Source organism: Schistocerca serialis, chromosome 4 (assembly GCF_023864345.2).
Source record: "Schistocerca serialis cubense isolate TAMUIC-IGC-003099 chromosome 4, iqSchSeri2.2, whole genome shotgun sequence".
In the NCBI taxonomy this organism is placed as follows: Eukaryota; Metazoa; Arthropoda; class Insecta; order Orthoptera; family Acrididae; genus Schistocerca; species Schistocerca serialis.
The window spans coordinates 762052512-762070856 of record NC_064641.1 but is presented as its reverse complement, the minus strand read 5'-3'; the positions used below and the strand labels follow the sequence as shown (position 1 = coordinate 762070856).

Genomic DNA, 18345 nt, shown 5'->3' with positions numbered 1-18345 from the left:
TGTTCTCCTGCACACCACTTAGTGAGTAGATTTTTTTTTCTGTCCAGTTACATTATACTTTCAAAAATTGGAGTTTAATTGTTTTTATTTATATATTAGCTAGTATGTGCTCCAGAACAAAGGTATTTAACATCCTCATACAGCAAGAAATTGGAAATCTTAGGCACTTCAAAAGAAAATAAAAGTATAACAGTACCTCATTACTGTCTCTTTCTATAAATTATCTGAATATCTTGATTCAAAGATTGAAAAGTTATATTAGCTGCATGCCAAGTAGTGGTGTTCATTGTAAAGCTGCATGAATAGTAGTAATGTACTGTAAACAGGATGCAGTGTCTAAAGATGCACATAACTAAATTATACCACATCAATCAAGGAAGTACTATGATGACAGTAGGTGGACAGCAACACTTAATTAGTATAATAGAGGAAGCAGCAGCTTTTCTTAAAAATAGCAGCACTCTTTGTGATATACTTGATTAAATTTAGGTGGCGTACGTATGACTAGCACTAAACAGTATAAACCTGTTAATACAGTATAGAGATTAAGTTTCTATGATATGCTTGTCTTTTGTTAATGTATTTCTTGACTCATTCCTCATCTGGAGGTTCTCCTTCTTAATGGGTTCTATTGAATATAATGAATGACTGAATAAAAATGTATAAAAATCAGCAATGGAGAAAATTATATGAAACAATTAGTTTGTTGTTATTGAGAACTAAAGCTATGCTATGGACAGCGTCGTAAAAGAAAGGGTCCCATCAGTTTGTTGTGTGGACTGCATTCTTGCTGGTAGAACAGCATATAAGCAGATGCACTGAGCAACCAAAGCAGTTTGTCATTTGGTGTTGAGATGCACTGATTTTCTTGTGCCACAACAACTGCAGTTCTTCACTTAATCTCAGCATATGTGTTTGTTTTCACTCAGAATGGACTGCAGACATCTTCAGATTGTGCTGTATGTGCTTTCTGCTAACATCTTGGGCATAGTGTTTATTCCATTGAAAATACTTAGTATGAAGTGAAACATGTTGCTTTTGGTAGTCACTGTTACAACAAGTGTGCACTATTTAGTGCTTGTGGAAATTATTCAGATAATTGTTTGCATTCATTACTCACAACACATATTACAATTTTAATTTTTGCTGACAAGCAACTGAGAAGCACAAGAATATTTCCATCACTCAAATATGTTTCAGAAAGTACCACTACTATTAGTACATAGATGTAAATTATTAATGAAATCATATTTTTGTTCTTTGATTTCTTTCTTATTTATTTGAAAATATTTTTGTCAGTTCAGAAATTATACTATTATATAAACTTAAACATAATTAAAAATTCTGAATAAGATTAGTCGTGTCCTGCTTCTACTAGATAACAAACATGAATAATCAATACTTTTTAACTAGTTGAGAATACTGATAACATTCTTTGGCGGCTTAGTAATCCTCTCTCTCCAATCGCATGCTGAACTGTAGTTCTATGTCCACGTAACAATTAGAACTTTGTAGGATATATTTTTCTTGTTTGTAAAAAATAAAACAGTTCAGTTTTCACTACTAACAAGCCAGCTACAAGCCATATTCACTGACAGAGCCAATCATATGTACTGGGACCTGCATGTAACATCATGTAGTGTGATTACAAAATAATGGAATAAAAAAATTCAACAGCACTATAAAAACAACAGCAGGTAATACTTCCACTCAACTCACATATATGAAAAATAGTAAAAGCGATGTTGTATAAAAATGAAACATGATGCAGCTGTTGTATGCTTTGTTACAACAAGAGGAAATATCGTTCATTAAATAATATCACAGAGAGTGATGTCTTGTGTGAACAGCAGAATGTCTTTTTCAGACCAAGTTTTCTCAGTACAAATTAACTTATGCAGCTTCCTTATTAGCTCCACGTTTCTTTTTCTTGTACCATCGAATAACCAGCTGGGAAGTCCATAGTATTACAGTGAGAGAGGTTATAAGGTTGAGTGCTGCAATTGACATGCTGTAGCTTCCTGTAGCTTTCTGAATGTAGCCTATAACAAGAAAGAGCTTTAGTTAATACAAGACAAATTAAGAAACAATACAGCAAAAAAATATTTTAATCAGGCACATTTTCTGATTAAAGAAGTTAAGTGTTTAGAAGGAGGCAGAGAAATGAAACTATGTGTTGATACGTCATGTGGTTCTGTTTCAGTGATTTCAAAATCAAGTTAAATGAATAATAAGACTGGTATTAAGTGCATGCTGCTGGTTGATTGTCAGTAGTATATTGGGCATGGAAATGTACATTGATTCAGCTGGGAAGGAAATCATAGAGGCCACTGTATTCTCTCTTGAGAAAAAGTGATCCCAACTGTTGTACCTGGCCATTGACGTCTAGAATATTGGCACTGTGATGGAACTAATATTCAACTTCATCCCACAAATATTCAATTGGAATCAGATGGGAGGCTCTTCCATGAAGCAGGGGTAACACTAATTGCCAGACTGTATTGTCATGTATTGGTGTTGCTGTCTGACAATTGGTGATAATCTGAGACAGTGAAGGACTGAGATTTATTGCTGAACATTAAGCCTTGCTTTCCCAGTATGGTACACTTCCAAAGGCAGTTATCTGTGGTGTACAGTTTATGACAGTCTACTCATGAGACAGTAATTCAGTAACCCAACCTCTGCTAGTTTCAGACCAATGATGTGGGATGATCAAGGGTGATGAAGTAAGTCCATGACTTGTACATGGATGTAAAGGTCTTACAGTGTCATTGACACCCAATATCATGGTCCTCCCTTGGTGGAGTTGGACATGATTGACTAGAACTTCAATAATGTGTTTAGATAAGATTGGATTACATTAGATTAGATTCAATTCTTCTTCCATAGACCCAAAAATGAGATGATTCTCATAAGTGTGGAATTTATCAAAAAATTTTTAATAAACAATACACAACATCTGAACATAATATTCACTTCCCTGATCATCAAGAGATTGACAAAATATGTCGATACATTACAATAAACTGGGACAGCTAATACACTCCTGGAAATGGAAAAAAGAACACATTGACACCGGTGTGTCAGACCCACCATACTTGCTCCGGACACTGCGAGAGGGCTGTACAAGCAATGATCACACGCACGGCACAGCGGACACACCAGGAACCGCGGTGTTGGCCATCGAATGGCGCTAGCTGCGCAGCATTTGTGCACCGCCGCCGTCAGTGTCAGCCAGTTTGCCATGGCATACGGAGCTCCATCGCAGTCTTTAACACTGGTAGCATGCCGCGACAGCGTGGACGTGAACCGTATGTGTAGTTGACGGACTTTGAGCGAGGGCGTATAGTGGGCATGCGGGAGGCCGGGTGGACGTACCGCCGAATTGCTCAACACGTGGGGCGTGAGGTCTCCACAGTACATCGATGTTATCGCCAGTGGTCGGCGGAAGGTGCACATGCCCGTCGACCTGGGACCGGACCGCAGCGACGCACAGATGCACGCCAAGACCGTAGGATCCTACACAGTGCCGTAGGGGACCGCACCGCCACTTCCCAGCAAATTAGGGACACTGTTGCTCCTGGGGTATCGGCGAGGACCATTCGCAACCGTCTCCATGAAGCTGGGCTACGGTCCCGCACACCGTTAGGCCGTCTTCCGCTCACGCCCCAACATCGTGCAGCCCGCCTCCAGTGGTGTCGCGACAGGCATGAATGGAGGGACGAATGGAGACGTGTCATCTTCAGCGATGAGAGTCGCTTCTGCCTTGGTGCCAATGATGGTCGTATGCGTGTTTGGCGCCGTGCAGGTGAGCGCCACAATCAGGACTGCATACGACCGAGGCACACAGGGCCAACACCCGGCATCATGGTGTGGGGAGCGATCTCCTACACTGGCCGTACACCACTGGTGATCATCGAGGGGACACTGAATAGTGCACGGTACATCCAAACCGTCATCGAACCCATCGTTCTACCATTCCTAGACCGGCAAGGGAACTTGCTGTTCCAACAGGACAATGCACGTCCACATGTATCCCGTGCCACCCAACGTGCTCTAGAAGGTGTAAGTCAACTACCCTGGCCAGCAAGATCTGTCCCCCATTGAGCATGTTTGGGACTGGATGAAGCGTCGTCTCACGCGGTCTGCACGTCCAGCACGAACGCTGGTCCAACTGAGGCGCCAGGTGGAAATGGCATGGCAAGCCGTTCCACAGGACTACATCCAGCATCTCTACGATCGTCTCCATGGGAGAATAGCAGCCTGCATTGCTGCGAAAGGTGGATATACACTGTACTAGTGCCGACATTGTGCATGTTCTGTTGCCTGTGTCTATGTGCCTGTGGTTCTGTCAGTGTGATCATGTGATGTATCTGACCCCAGGAATGTGTCAATAAAGTTTCCCCTTCCTGGGACAATGAATTCACGGTGTTCTTATTTCAATTTCCAGGAGTGTATTTATATAATTATACACTGTCAGAATGATTTGTAGTTATGCATTTTTAATGAATTTATCAGACATAAAATACCTAATCTTGACTGTTTCGACCAAGTGGTGTCAAAACTATGAAGTGGTACATGTAGCTATAAAGCATAGCAACACGTCTCACTTCCCTTTCACTAGACTGATGAAAAATATGTATATGAAAAAATGTAACTTCAATTAGCATCAGCATAAGGAGCATCTACTGTGCCCAGGTTTGTTGGAGTTTATGTGCAGATATAAGAAAGAAAAATGGTGGCACAACACAGGAAGTGACGACAGATGTGTAATTTGGACTCTCCAGTGAGGAATGTGTACTTTGGACTGGCCAATGAAGGGTCACCTGCAGTTTGCTGCTGTGCTTTGTGGGTGCTGTGGGCTCCAAAGAAGAAAGGGGCATGACAACAATTGACAAGCACTAAAGAAAAATGATTGTTGTTATATAGCCTCTATGCTATGCTATCTCGAGTTACATATAAACTTATGGTTTTTGTCAAGCACTGAAGCATCATGTATGAACAGGTTGCCAGTTATCAGTTGCTATAAGTTGAGAACTTATTTGATTATAGAAGAATAATGGAAACCATGTTTTGTGATTTCGTAGTGAATTGTTCAGATGTAGAAGCTCTCTTATAGCCCTCACCCCTCTGCAAAGGTAAATGAGTCAACAGTGAAGTATGTGGCACTGCACACCAGGAGCACTACATCAAGAGAAAACAAGACAGCGACTGGGAAATTCAGTAAAGAAGGTAAGTGTTATTACAAGGAATGAGTAAATACTTGACATCTCTTTATATCGATCACTTAAAATCAACTCACAACAAGAAAAAACACCTCAACTGAAATGTAACAGATGTTTTTACTTAAGCTGGTCCAACAGTCCCTGTTAAGATATTCCTCTTTAGAGTAAAAGAAGTTGCCTACCAAAAAGTCTTATAAACCCTGTTCAAACTGTGCTTCATTTGAAATCAAGTTCAGCAATTTATTGAAGATGTGTATTCCTGAATAGTGGACCCCTTTTTGGACCAAGGTAAGTGATTTTAGATCTTTATGCAGATTGCTCTTATTCCTAGTATTGATACTATGTATTGAGCTATTGGTTGGAAATAGAAACATTTCATTACAGAACAAATATACTGAGAAGCATCAGTTAGAATACCCAGGTCTTTGAACAGGTATCTACATAATTTTATTGAATTTACACAAGGAATGAGTCTTATTACATGCTTTTGCACTCTAAGAACTTTTGTTTGGTTTGACGAGATACCCCAAAATATGATCCCATATGACATAATAGAGTGAAAGTAATCAAAGTATGCAAGTTTTTTTATATTTATATCTTCTACTTCTGACATAATTCACATTGCAGATACAGACTTGTTTAGGTAGTTAGGCAATTCTGTGGTATGCCCTACCCAACTAAATTTGTTTTTGAGTTGTAATACCAGAAATTTAACACAGTCAACATCTTCTATGTGCATGTCTTCATGTGCTATACACTTGCTGGAAGGAAATCTACAGGTGCCAAACTGCAAACAGTGGATTTTTTCCAAGTTTAATGACAGTGAATTAGCTTTAAACTGTTTATTAATGTCAGTGAAAATTTGATTCACAGACATTTCTAAATCTGTACTTGGCTTGCTACTTATTGCAATGTTTGTATCACATGCAAACAAAACAGACTTAGCATCTTCCAATGTAACAGACAAGATGCCGTTAATGTAAATAAGAAAAATCAATGGACTCAAGATGGAACCTTGAGGAAAACTACATGTAATTAATTCCCAATCAAGTGAAGACTGATCGGTTATTCCACAGGTATTTTGTAACAACACTCCTCATTTTGCATTATTTAGGTAAGACTCAAACAATTCTGCAGCACTACCAGTGACACCATAAAATTCTAATTTATGTTCCCATCAGGTCATCATCACATATAACTGATCCATTTGCATCAGTATTTCAGAATTTAATCAGGTGGACCCATAATAAGGTCACTTCAGAACTTTGTCATGTGCCAGTATCCTTGTCTCATGCCAGTGTGTGATATTCTGCATGATCTTTCATAATGTTCACTGATAATATGATGTGCTATAACCTGTTGTAACTGATAACATGATCACGTGGTGGCAACGTTAATGCACTTTGGTGGTCATAGTAATTGTCGTTGGTTTCTGCAATTCTAATAATTTACACATCTGTTCTTGGTATATATGTTTACAGAATCTGATCAATATTCCTACTAGGTACTTAATGTTTTTGGCAGTCAAAGTAAAATCAACAATTTCAAGATATGAGAATAGCATTTGCCAGATACCTACTCTAACTGTAGTATGTTGAAAAATTCATATTTGGACATAATCAAATCCAGGACAGTTTGATAAAATAACTGGAACATTTAATTTGTGATAAAGAAATTATATGAAGCCTTCTCCCTGCAGTGCTACTATTTATTTGGTGCTGTTTAAATATTTCATGGAGGTTGGAATCTGATTTAAATGTTCACTGTTTGAAAAAGAAACATAAAGGAGGAATATTAAAGTTTAAAACCCTAACAACAACCAAGTCATTAGAGACAGAGAATAATCTCAGATTAGACAAAGATGTAGAAGGAAAAAGTCATAGCATATTCAGTCTTTGTAGGAATCATCTTAATTCACTTTAGGATACCATGGAAAACTTAATCGGTATGTTGAGACAGGCATTTGAACTCCACTTCTCCTGGATTCAAGTCTAGTTTTCTATCCATTGTGTTACATTCCTCAAGTCCACTTATAAGGGAGTAGTATTTAATACATGCATGACAAAGAAAAGGTTGTGATGTAAATGGAGTTATGTTTATGTTATGTTGGTCTATGAATAAAATCTTCTCAGCCTACAATCCATGTAACACTGACTTGCCAAGGCTGGCACAGTTCTCTGTTTACATAGTTGTGGTGGTAGCCTATGGAACCTTCCAGAGAGGACCAGAGGAATCATGGAAGACAACGTGGGCAGTTTGTGGCAGCTCAGGTCCATCATGGAACCAGTTGTGCCACATCTGTAACTGTCACTCCTGCCTCCCCTAGCATCTATATCTGATTTTGCTCAATATCCAATGTGTGCCCTGATGTTCTATTAAGTGTGCATCCATGATTTCTGTTAAAATTGTTATAATCCCAGTATGATGAGGTAGAAGCCAAGTATCTAATTTTTTTCAAATTGTGTACTATGCTCATTTTTCAGGAAATGTTCAGCTAGGGCTGACTTCTCAAGCTCCATTTGCTTAATGTCATGTGTGCCCAGCAAAGCGGTCAGTAAGCATGTGAATAGTTTGACCTATATAGATGCTGCTGCATTCGCAAGGGACACCATACACACTGGGCACTCGAAGAGCTACATCATCTTTAACAGGGCATAAAGAATCTTGGATTCATGCCAGAACACTGGTTTCAGTCCATGTCTCTGTAGCACAAGTTCTTTCTTACTGCCCATTGCCCCACATTGATTTGTGAGGCAACCTTCATCAGTGGCACTTGAAAGCAGGCAGCTGAGATTAAAAGAAACCACAACAATTTTAACAGAGACTATGGTTGCACACTTACTAAGACAGGGGTGTGGGCTTTGGATATTGAGCTTGACACTTGTAGGGAGAAAGGAGTGACAGTTTCAGACATGGCACTGACCCATTTTGCCACCTGGTGTCATTGGTCCTGCATTAGATCAGAGCTGCTAAGAGTTGCGCAACTAGTCTTTTGATTGTGCATCAGTTCCAGAAAGTTCCAGACATTTCTATCATGCCTGTAAAAGCAGTACATAGTGGCATCCCTGGCAGTCAGTAGTTTTTACTCCTGATGATGATGGCAGAGACAGCCATCAAAAGCTCAAGCATTTTATATGAAGTGATACAGCTTGTAAACCCAAAAGGATTCAGGCATGCCAATGTGAAAGACACCGAGGGAACATGTTGGTTCATGTTGCAAAATAATGAGTTAGCTTCATCTATGGGATAGTTATGTTTACTCATATTTCTAAGTCAAGCATCTTTTATGCGTACCTTTAAAAACTGTTAATTGGAGTGCCATGTCATCATACATTTCTTAATTGTGAAGTTATCATCACCATTTATAGCTTATTATATAGAGGTATAAGGTCTCATACCTCACTGTGCAACTGTCAGCTACATCATTTATAATAGTCAGTGTTGAACTTCCATCCCCCATTTTTCAGCCTGTACAAAAATTCAGTATGTTGACACTGAGGACTATTGATGAAGAAACAAAGCAGGCGAACGTCACATGTCCATAGCTGAGGTCATTAACATGTCTATACCATGGTGCTTCACTCACAGGTAGTCTGTCTGAATTCATGTGGTGTAATAAATTGTCAGTACCAGTACTTAGCCCATAAGGGGAGGAGAAATTGTTGTATAAAGTCCTGTGGCATCGATAGGTTGTATCGACCATGATTAACAACATATTTGGACTCTTATTGCTCTGCTGAGCCTCCATGTTAGTTTTTAGTTCTGTTCTGTATCTCACGCTGTGTACACGTTTTTGACTAACTACGAAATATATCTCTATGTGGAATTTAATGGGGATAGTTATTGAATTCGACTGATAATCGTATCCCGTTCCCATAGTTCTAATTACTAGACTTTGTGCCAATGTCCAGGATTAAATTCCAAACTTCTGTTCAGTGTCTCATGAATCACTGGTATGTGGTACTGTTAATGGTGATTTGTCATCTGTATTCAGCAGATACTCTTCAGATACAACTTTCAGGCACCATGAGGTAAGATATTGTGCACATGATAAGAGAACCCTTTCTTATTAACTGGTTGAGAATACCCCTCATGGTCTCCAAACTGATAATAAATTATGACCCTTTATTTCTTTTTGTTGAACGCTAATAAAAAGTAAACAAAGAAGGATTTCTCAGCAATTTCAGGCTATTTTAGAGAGAATTCATCTAATTTATTTTGTCTGTTTGTGACTATGAATGAGAAATGAAACAGCTGTCAAAATTTTGGGTGAGACCTGATGGCTATTAGTAAACAATCATGCAAGCGGTTTTATCCACTGAAAAGCTTAAGGGAGAATATACAGTGAAACAAATATTGTGTTTTTGATGATTTTGAAGAAATTATTTCTTAAAGACAAAATGTTTGTATTTATTTACAAGGACAAATCATTGTCCACATTATAGAATAAAACAAAAATAATTTGGCCATTAATTAATATATGAACATGCAATTTAAAAAAAATTGGTGTCACTGTCTTAATAAAACTTTCAACAACATATTCTGCAACTTGATACATTGTCGTAGGCTTGAATTTTTCAGAATCCATAAGTATACCCTGTTTCACTGTGTACTGTATACAAGTGTTCACTGTGTACTAAACACACCACCAGCTAAACTGAATTAAGATTCATAACCTACAACTGGTGAATATATTGGTAAAAGTGTATATTTGATCACAAGATAGCAAATTACTCATAGCTGTATGTATTATAGAAAATATATAATTTATAAGCAGATGTTAATTGTGATTTCTGACTATCAAAAAGATACAACATATACTCATAGTACACATATTCTCATAATGATATCAAAGTGAAGAAAAAAATATTACTAGAAATAGCTGAAATGGAATGTTTCACTGTGTATCATGTTACGTTGTGCACTGTTCTCCCCTATATCCAGTATTATCTGGGTTGTAAGAATGATTCCCTCACTGATTACCTTGAAAAGGTTAGAACAATGACTAGAGATTTCTACATATACCTTTCAGAGGGAAAAAAGAGTGAAGAAGCATTGATTACAAAAGAAAGAAGAAGTATTTTATTGAAACATTGCAGCTGTCCACAAAGGAGCTTCAGAAATGAAAAAAAAGGCTGGAATTATTGGAAAATCCATTCAAGTAGCCCTAATCAGTGTTTTTCATCTTATGCCTATATTACAGCATAAAGATATTTGTGAAATATCTTTAATAAAAGACATTTTATAAAATATTTGACAGTGTACTGTGGTACTTTTATCACATCTTTTATAAAAGTCAGAGTGTTGTCCTAGCTTTTATAAAGTATTTATTAAAGAACATCGATGGTGTAATATGGGCCTTAATGGAATCACAATTTACTGATACAACCTACTGACTAGTGGAAAACTGGTCAAATTTTATTAGCCTAAAAAGGGTGCACATTGAAAAATAAGTATGTTTTTGCTATAATATTTTACACATAGGGTAAGAACTTTTGGCCTTGCATCATAACACTACCTTTTACAAGCCTCATACCATGGATGTCTGAGGTCTCAGCTCCTTGTACAAAGTGATACTATATTTGGTAATGACTATATATATTGGCCACGACATCTTGGTAGATGATTGTTGCAGTGTCTGTGTGTTTATATGACTTGTGAAGCCAATGGCAGCACGGCATCTCTTGCCGCAATTGTCACAGGTGTATCTGGCTGCTGAGGCAGAAGCAGTGGTAGCATTGCGAAGCTTTTTCTGCCTTAATCTGTCTAACAAGCCTTCATCATGCTTCGACATTCCAGATGATATATCATCACGCCACTCTGCTCACATGCTAGCCTGTGCCTCCCATCTGTTTGTGTCAATTCCAAAGCTCTCCATATCTCGTTTACAGGAGTCCTTGAACCTCAATACAGGACGTCCTACAGGCCTTTTGGGTATAGAGATCTCTCCAAGCATCACCTCATGTGGTAATCTCTCAGGATCCATATGGTGGACATGTCCCAGCCAGCGCAGTTGTCTCTGCTTCAAGATAGCTGAAATACTGTTGCAGTTAGTTTTAGATAGCACTGCTTCGTTGGTCACTCGGTCCTTCCACGTTACTCCGAGGATCTCAGGCACCGCATGTAGAAAGCATTAAGGTAACGTTCTTGTTTGGCATAGGTAATGACTACTATTACACAAAGTAATTGTCATATCCCTCCCCTCTTGCTTGTCAGGCATTTACAATGTGAAGAACAATTTTCAACTTGTCTCATTTAGTTAGTTGATGAATGTATTCTCCTAATCCATAATATTATAGCCACCTAACCAGTAATGTACTTCTAATGCATAAATAAGGTTTAGTCCATCATAACATGTGCATAGTTATGTGTAAACAGTATCAAGCAGCTATGCATAAATTGTGTAAGTCCTGCAGGTGATGAGGAGATATTGTGTAAGCTATAAACTGATGTTTGATTACACCCTGTATCTAATCTATATGGTTGACATCCACCTAATTTGGGAGCCAAAACAGTTGCTGAAATTTGTAGTGTTGCACAAACAACTGCAATCTGATAGATTTTATTAAAAATGACAATGGTGGTATTTATCCACTGGAAAAGCTATAGTTTGTTTCAGCAGTTTGTTGTTTAGGGGCATACATTTATAATACAAAGACTTATCCACCTATCTCAAGCAGACTTACGCAAAGAAAACTGATATATCTGTCACTGGTGGAATATAATAAATAGCACGATGTAAAGACAGACACATTTACCGTATCAGCACCTCTGTTCCTAATTGGATGTCAAAGGGAAAAAGTAGCTAGATGAGGTAAAAAGAATACATTGATATTAAAGTGTACTGAAATTGTGTCTTCTATTTCTAACTACAGTTACTATGTTCATAAGTCTGTCTAGTTTGATTTATGGGTGTAATGTCTTCCTACTGAGGCTCTGTCAAATCTGTATTCTTATTTTATAAAATATTAAAAACACTTGACTAATGTATGATTGGGTTTTTGTTTGTGTAAATGAAATGATCAAATATTATATTCTTATGGCAAGAGGAAATTCTTAAACATTAAATTGTACAAAGGAACATTTGAAAATGTTAAACGTACCCATCATTGGAATTGAAGCTAGAATAAAAAATGAATTGACCACCATTTGTAGTCCATTAGCAGATGCCAGCCTCTCAATAGGAACATAATTAGGAATGACAATTGACATGTAGACAGTTCTGAAACCCTTAGCCACTCCAAGAGCTCCAGCTACAACGAGAGCTGGTATGTAGTCGTGGAATAATATGAGTGCTGAAAAGAGAGATTGCAATGGATAATTAATTAAATAAAAATACATGCATACAAATTCATGAACTGTAGTGACTAAAGGGAATGTCAAACAGATAAATGCTTCAACTGATTGTGTGGGTATTGAAACTCAATCTTTTTTGTTGACTATACTAGCAGCTCATAGGAACTCATTACGTAAAGTGATTGCAACTGACACAAAATTGCACTTTACTTAATGTAATTTACTAAGCTACGACAAGATCATGCTAAGACAACTTCATGTGGCACTCATTGTCTTTCTGTTGCAGTTGTCATTCCAGCCAGAGTCAGGTTTTTTTGTGTAGAATGTGGCACATGGAATGTGCATGGATATGGTGAGTTTTCAAATGACCAGGTTTTGAGTTCCTTCTTGCATGTGATTTTCATGCTATAGATGCTTCAAAATGGCAGTTGCCAAATACACTATGCCTACACCCTGTGAAAAAAGTTTGTTAAAGACATTGGAACATTCTCTTATTATGACTTAAAATTCAACAGGAAAAACTCCAGGTTTACATGGCAAAATGAGTCAACAGCGTTCAATAAACCATGAAAAAATATTCGCTCATCCAAAAAATAATGAAAATTGATTCTGCCATACACTCATGGATCCCCCACAATATAGGAAGTATATAATTACCAAAGGAAGATATGTTATCAGAGATATTTAAGTCTGTAATCAACAAACGTGGCACTTATTGGAGATAACATTCATCCACAATAACATTCAGTATGTCAATAAAGGGTCTGGTGTCATTACATGGGTATATACACTCCTGGAAATGGAAAAAAGAACACATTGACACCGGTGTGTCAGACCCACCATACTTGCTCCGGACACTGCGAGAGGGCTGTACAAGCAATGATCACACGCACGGCACAGCGGACACACCAGGAACCGCGGTGTTGGCCATCGAATGGCGCTAGCTGCGCAGCATTTGTGCACCGCCGCCGTCAGTGTCAGCCAGTTTGCCGTGGCATACGGAGCTTCATCGCAGTCTTTAACACTGGTAGCTTGCTGCAACAGCGTGGACGTGAAACGTATGTGCAGTTGACGGACTTTGAGCGAGGGCGTATAGTGGGCATGCGGGAGGCCGGGTGGACGTACCGCCGAATTGCTCAACACGTGGGGCGTGAGGTCTCCACAGTACATCGATGTTGTCGCCAGTGGTCGGCGGAAGGTGCACGTGCCCGTCGACCTGGGACCGGACCGCAGCGACGCACGGATGCACGCCAAGACCGTAGGATCCTACGCAGTGCCGTAGGGGACCGCACCACCACTTCCCAGCAAATTAGGGACACTGTTGCTCCTGGGGTATCGGCGAGGACCATTCGCAACCGTCTCCATGAAGCTGGGCTACGGTCCCGCACACCGTTAGGCCGTCTTCCACTCATGCCCCAACATCGTGCAGCCCGCCTCCAGTGGTGTCGCGACAGGCATGAATGGAGGGATGAATGGAGACGTGTCGTCTTCAGCGATGAGAGTCGCTTCTGCCTTGGTGCCAATGATGGTCGTATGCGTGTTTGGCGCTGTGCAGGTGAGCGCCACAATCAGGACTGCATACGACCGAGGCACACAGGGCCAACACCCGGCATCATGGTGTGGGGAGCGATCTCCTACACTGGCCGTACACCACTGGTGATCGTCGAGGGGACACTGAATAGTGCACGGTACATCCAAACCGTCATCGAACCCATCGTTCTACCATTCCTAGACCGGCAAGGGAACTTGCTGTTCCAACAGGACAATGCACGTCCGCATGTATCCCGTGCCACCCAACGTGCTCTAGAAGGTGTAAGTCAACTACCCTGGCCAGCAAGATCTCCGGATCTGTCCCCCATTGAGCATGTTTGGGACTGGATGAAGCGTTGTCTCACGCGGTCTGCACGTCCAGCACGAACGCTAGTCCATCTGAGGCGCCAGGTGGAAATGGCATGGCAAGCCGTTCCACAGGACTACATCCAGCATCTCTACGATCGTCTCCATGGGAGAAAAGCAGCCTGCATTGCTGCGAAAGGTGGATATACACTGTACTAGTGCCGACATTGTGCATGCTCTGTTGCCTGTGTCTATGTGCCTGTGGTTCTGTCAGTGTGATCATGTGATGTATCTGACCCCAGGAATGTGTCAATAAAGTTTCCCCTTCCTGGGACAATGAATTCACGGTGTACTTATTTCAATTTCCAGGAGTGTAGAATTCACAATGGCTTCACATAACATGGATTGGCCCATCAAGCAAGGTTTTCAGTAACAAATTGCAACAGTGTATGGTGGCAGTGTTAGGTCTGTAATCCTTCATCCTAGAGAGATTAAAGTGTGTATTATCAGGGCTGGCAATGGACTAGACTGGTTTCCTTGACACATAGGCAGTGCAGATACAGAAACTGACTCTTTATTCACCTGAAGTACTGGTAGTGAGTGTTATCAACAGAAGATTTCAAGTTGATTCCATATTACTCGACTTTGAGAAGACTTTTGAAGTCATTCATCATAAGTGGTTTCTGATAAAACTGTTCACCTATCTTATCTTATAATCTTCTTCGGTATGTGACTGGATCCATGATTTTCTGTCATAAATGTCGCAGTAATTGACAGGAAATCATTTACTGTAACCAAACTTACAGTAATGTACAAAATGTTATCATGTAAGACTTCATGTAAATGGTATGGAGAGGTGGGCTACAAAGTGCCACAGCAACTGTCATCATAGGAAAGCTGGACAGCAGCAGAAATAATAAGCAAACAAACTAACACAACAAAAAGCAGATTTACTTAGCTTGTATTTCTCCAAGTGTACGAAGACTCATTACAAATAATGCAGCAAGAGGTAGAGTCCAGCTTATAATAATAACCTCAAGGATGAGGCTGTCTGAACAAATGCATTAACTAGGGTGCCGGAGCTGCAATGATGCAGGATCTGCATAGTGTCACCCAGCAAAGTATCTCGTCAGTGGGCTGTCTGGCTGCTGTCAGTAATCCTATATGGGGTGGTGGTTCAGTGGGTGTGCTCTGTTGGGTCCCTCAGAACCCATATGACCTCTCTCGGCATCTGACAGAAACTTGCAGTTGCGTTGCCAACTTTGACAACCATGGTGTGGTATTGATGTGTGATACCACAAATATTATATGTGCTCTGCTGTTCTTAATCTATATAAAAAGTTTAGAAGACTATCTGGCCAGCCTACTTAGATTGTTTGTGGAAGATCATTTATCATCTAGTAATGTCAATAGTAGATCAAAACAAATTATAAAATTATTTAGACAAGATACCTGATGACACAAAAATTGGTAACTTCACACACACACACACACACACACACACACACACACGCACACACGCACACACACACACACACACACACACACACACACACACAGACACACACTTAGGATGGGATCCTTACCAGAGAGGACATCAAAGAAGTTCAAAGAAGGGCAGCTACGCTCACTTTATATTACAACAAAATAGGGGTCAGAGTTGCAATGAAATGATAACTGAGTTGGAGTGACAATCATTGAAACAAAGGCATACCTCTTTGCAGGGAGATCTTTTAATAGAAATGCAGTCACCAGCTTTCTCCTCCAAATGCCAAAATAAAGAAATAACTATCATTATAAAATAAGAGTAATCAGCATTTGGCACAATGTGCTGTTACTTAAAATTATCTTATTACATTTGTAGCTTTGGTTTGTTCCACTGATAGATAGAAGGAAGGTGGTTATGGCATACATTTTAATTAAAAGAAACCGGTAGAAAATCAGTTGTTCATCCTAGTCAAATTGCAGTTACATTTAAAAAGAATCATACAATATTATAGTATCAAAACAATAAAAACTAAGAAATAAAATCTGAAGATGTATAGAAGGAAGGTGGTTATGGCATACATTTTAATTAAAAGAAACCGGTAGAAAATTTTGGCGTACAATTTTGTTAATGGCAACACTGGGATAGCATATCTGAGATATCCCAGTGTTGCCATTAACAAAATTGTACGCCAAAATTTTCTACTGGTTTCTTTTAATTAAAATGTATGCCATAACCACCTTCCTTCCATACATCTTCAGATTTTATTTCTTAGTTTTTATTGTTTTGATACTATAATATTGTATGATTCTTTTTAAATGTAACTGCAATTTGACTAGGATGAACAACTGATTTTTTAATAGGCTGTTATAGTTTGACTGTCATGTGGTGCTGCATTGTTGTTTTCAACACAGAAATTTGGTTGTTCATTGTCACTATTTATTTTACAGATGTGGCATACTATTAGCTACGGTAATGAGTTTCAAAGGACTCATGGTTAATGTTGTTTGTCTTTAATGGAATGACTGATGACCACGATACTATGAGTGTAATGTGTAACTGGTCAAAATTTTACATGGTTCCCTTTAGCATAATAAAATGACCTTACTCCCTTCCCATTCATGTATTTTAAAATTATATTTCTGATATGTGATTATTTCGGCTGTTATATACAACTGTCTATATACAATATTTATATGTGTCAGCTTGTAATTTTGTTGTGCCATGTAACAGTGCTTTTCATGTTGTGTCACTTCACGCGCTTGGGATGTAACAGCTGTGGCTTTATTACAATGTGATTGTTTCATTATATAAAAAATTATATAATATCACAGACACACAAATATATATAGCTTTTTATTGGCCAACTGTGAGTAGGAGTCACACGCTGAAGATTCCATATGAATTTCATTGTGAATAGACACTGAAGAGCCAAAGAACCTGGTGCACCTGGCTAATATCATGTAGGGCCCCTGTGAGCATGCAGAAGTGCCGCAAGAAGACGTGGCATGGATTTGACTGATGTCTGAAGTAGTGCTGGTGGGAATTGACACCATGAATCCTGCAGGGCTGTTCTTACATCCATAAGAGTATGAGGGGTTGAGATCCTCTTCTGAACAGCATGTTGCGAGGCATCCCAGCTGTCTTCAATAATCTTCATGTCTGGGGAGTTTGGTGGCCAGAAGAAGTATTGAAACTCGAAAAGTGTTTTTGGAGCGACTTTTTAGCAATACTGGACGTGTGGGGTGGAATTGCCCAAGTCCGTCGGAATGCACCATGAGCGGATACAGGTGATCAGATAGTATGCCTATGTGTGTGTCACCTGTCAGAGTTGTATATAAACGTATCAGGGGTCCATATCACTCCAACTCCACACGCCCCATACCATTACAGAGCCTCCACCAGCTTGAACAGCTGATATGCATGGTTCATGGATTCATGAGGTTGTCTTCATACCGATACATATACATCTACTCGATACAATTTGAAACAAGACTCATCCAACCAGGCAACATGGTTCCAGTCATCAACAGTCCAATGTTGGTGTCCATGGGCCCAGGTGAGGCGTAAAGCTTTGTGTTTTGCAGTCATGAAGGGCACATGAGTGGGCCTCCGGCCCTGAAAGCCCATATCGATGACATTCCCAAGTCTGTCGGAATGTACAATGGATATGAATGGATGCAGATGATCAGACAGGATGCTTACGTACATGTCACCTGTTAGAGTCGTATCTAGACATATCAGGGGTCACATATGATTCCAACTGCATACACCCCACACCACTGCAGAGCCTCCACCAACATGAACAATCCCTTGCTGGCATGCAGGGTCCATGGATTCTTGAGGTTGTCTCCACACCCGTACACGTCCATGCGCTCGATACAATTTGAAACGAGACTCGTCCGACCAGGCAACATGGTTCCAGTCATCAACAGTCCAATGTCGGTGTTGATGGGACCAGGCGAGGCGTGAAGATTTGTGTCGTACAGTCATGAAGGGTAC

General features: G+C 39.6%; 1 protein-coding gene across 3 annotated transcripts in view; it reads right to left on the bottom strand.

Moving 5' to 3' along the window:
* Positions 1-1276: 1276 nt before the first annotated feature.
* The window catches only part of LOC126473307 (uncharacterized), a 262415-nt gene continuing 245346 nt past the window's right edge, over positions 1277-18345 (bottom strand). For all 3 annotated transcript variants that reach the window (XM_050100282.1, XM_050100284.1, XM_050100283.1), the window contains 2 exons: positions 12329-12520; positions 1277-2042 (listed from right to left, as the gene is read on the bottom strand). In XM_050100282.1, coding sequence (XP_049956239.1) covers positions 1894-2042; positions 12329-12520 — 341 coding nt within the window. In that variant the 3' untranslated portion in view covers positions 1277-1893. The remainder of the gene's footprint in view (positions 2043-12328; positions 12521-18345) is intronic.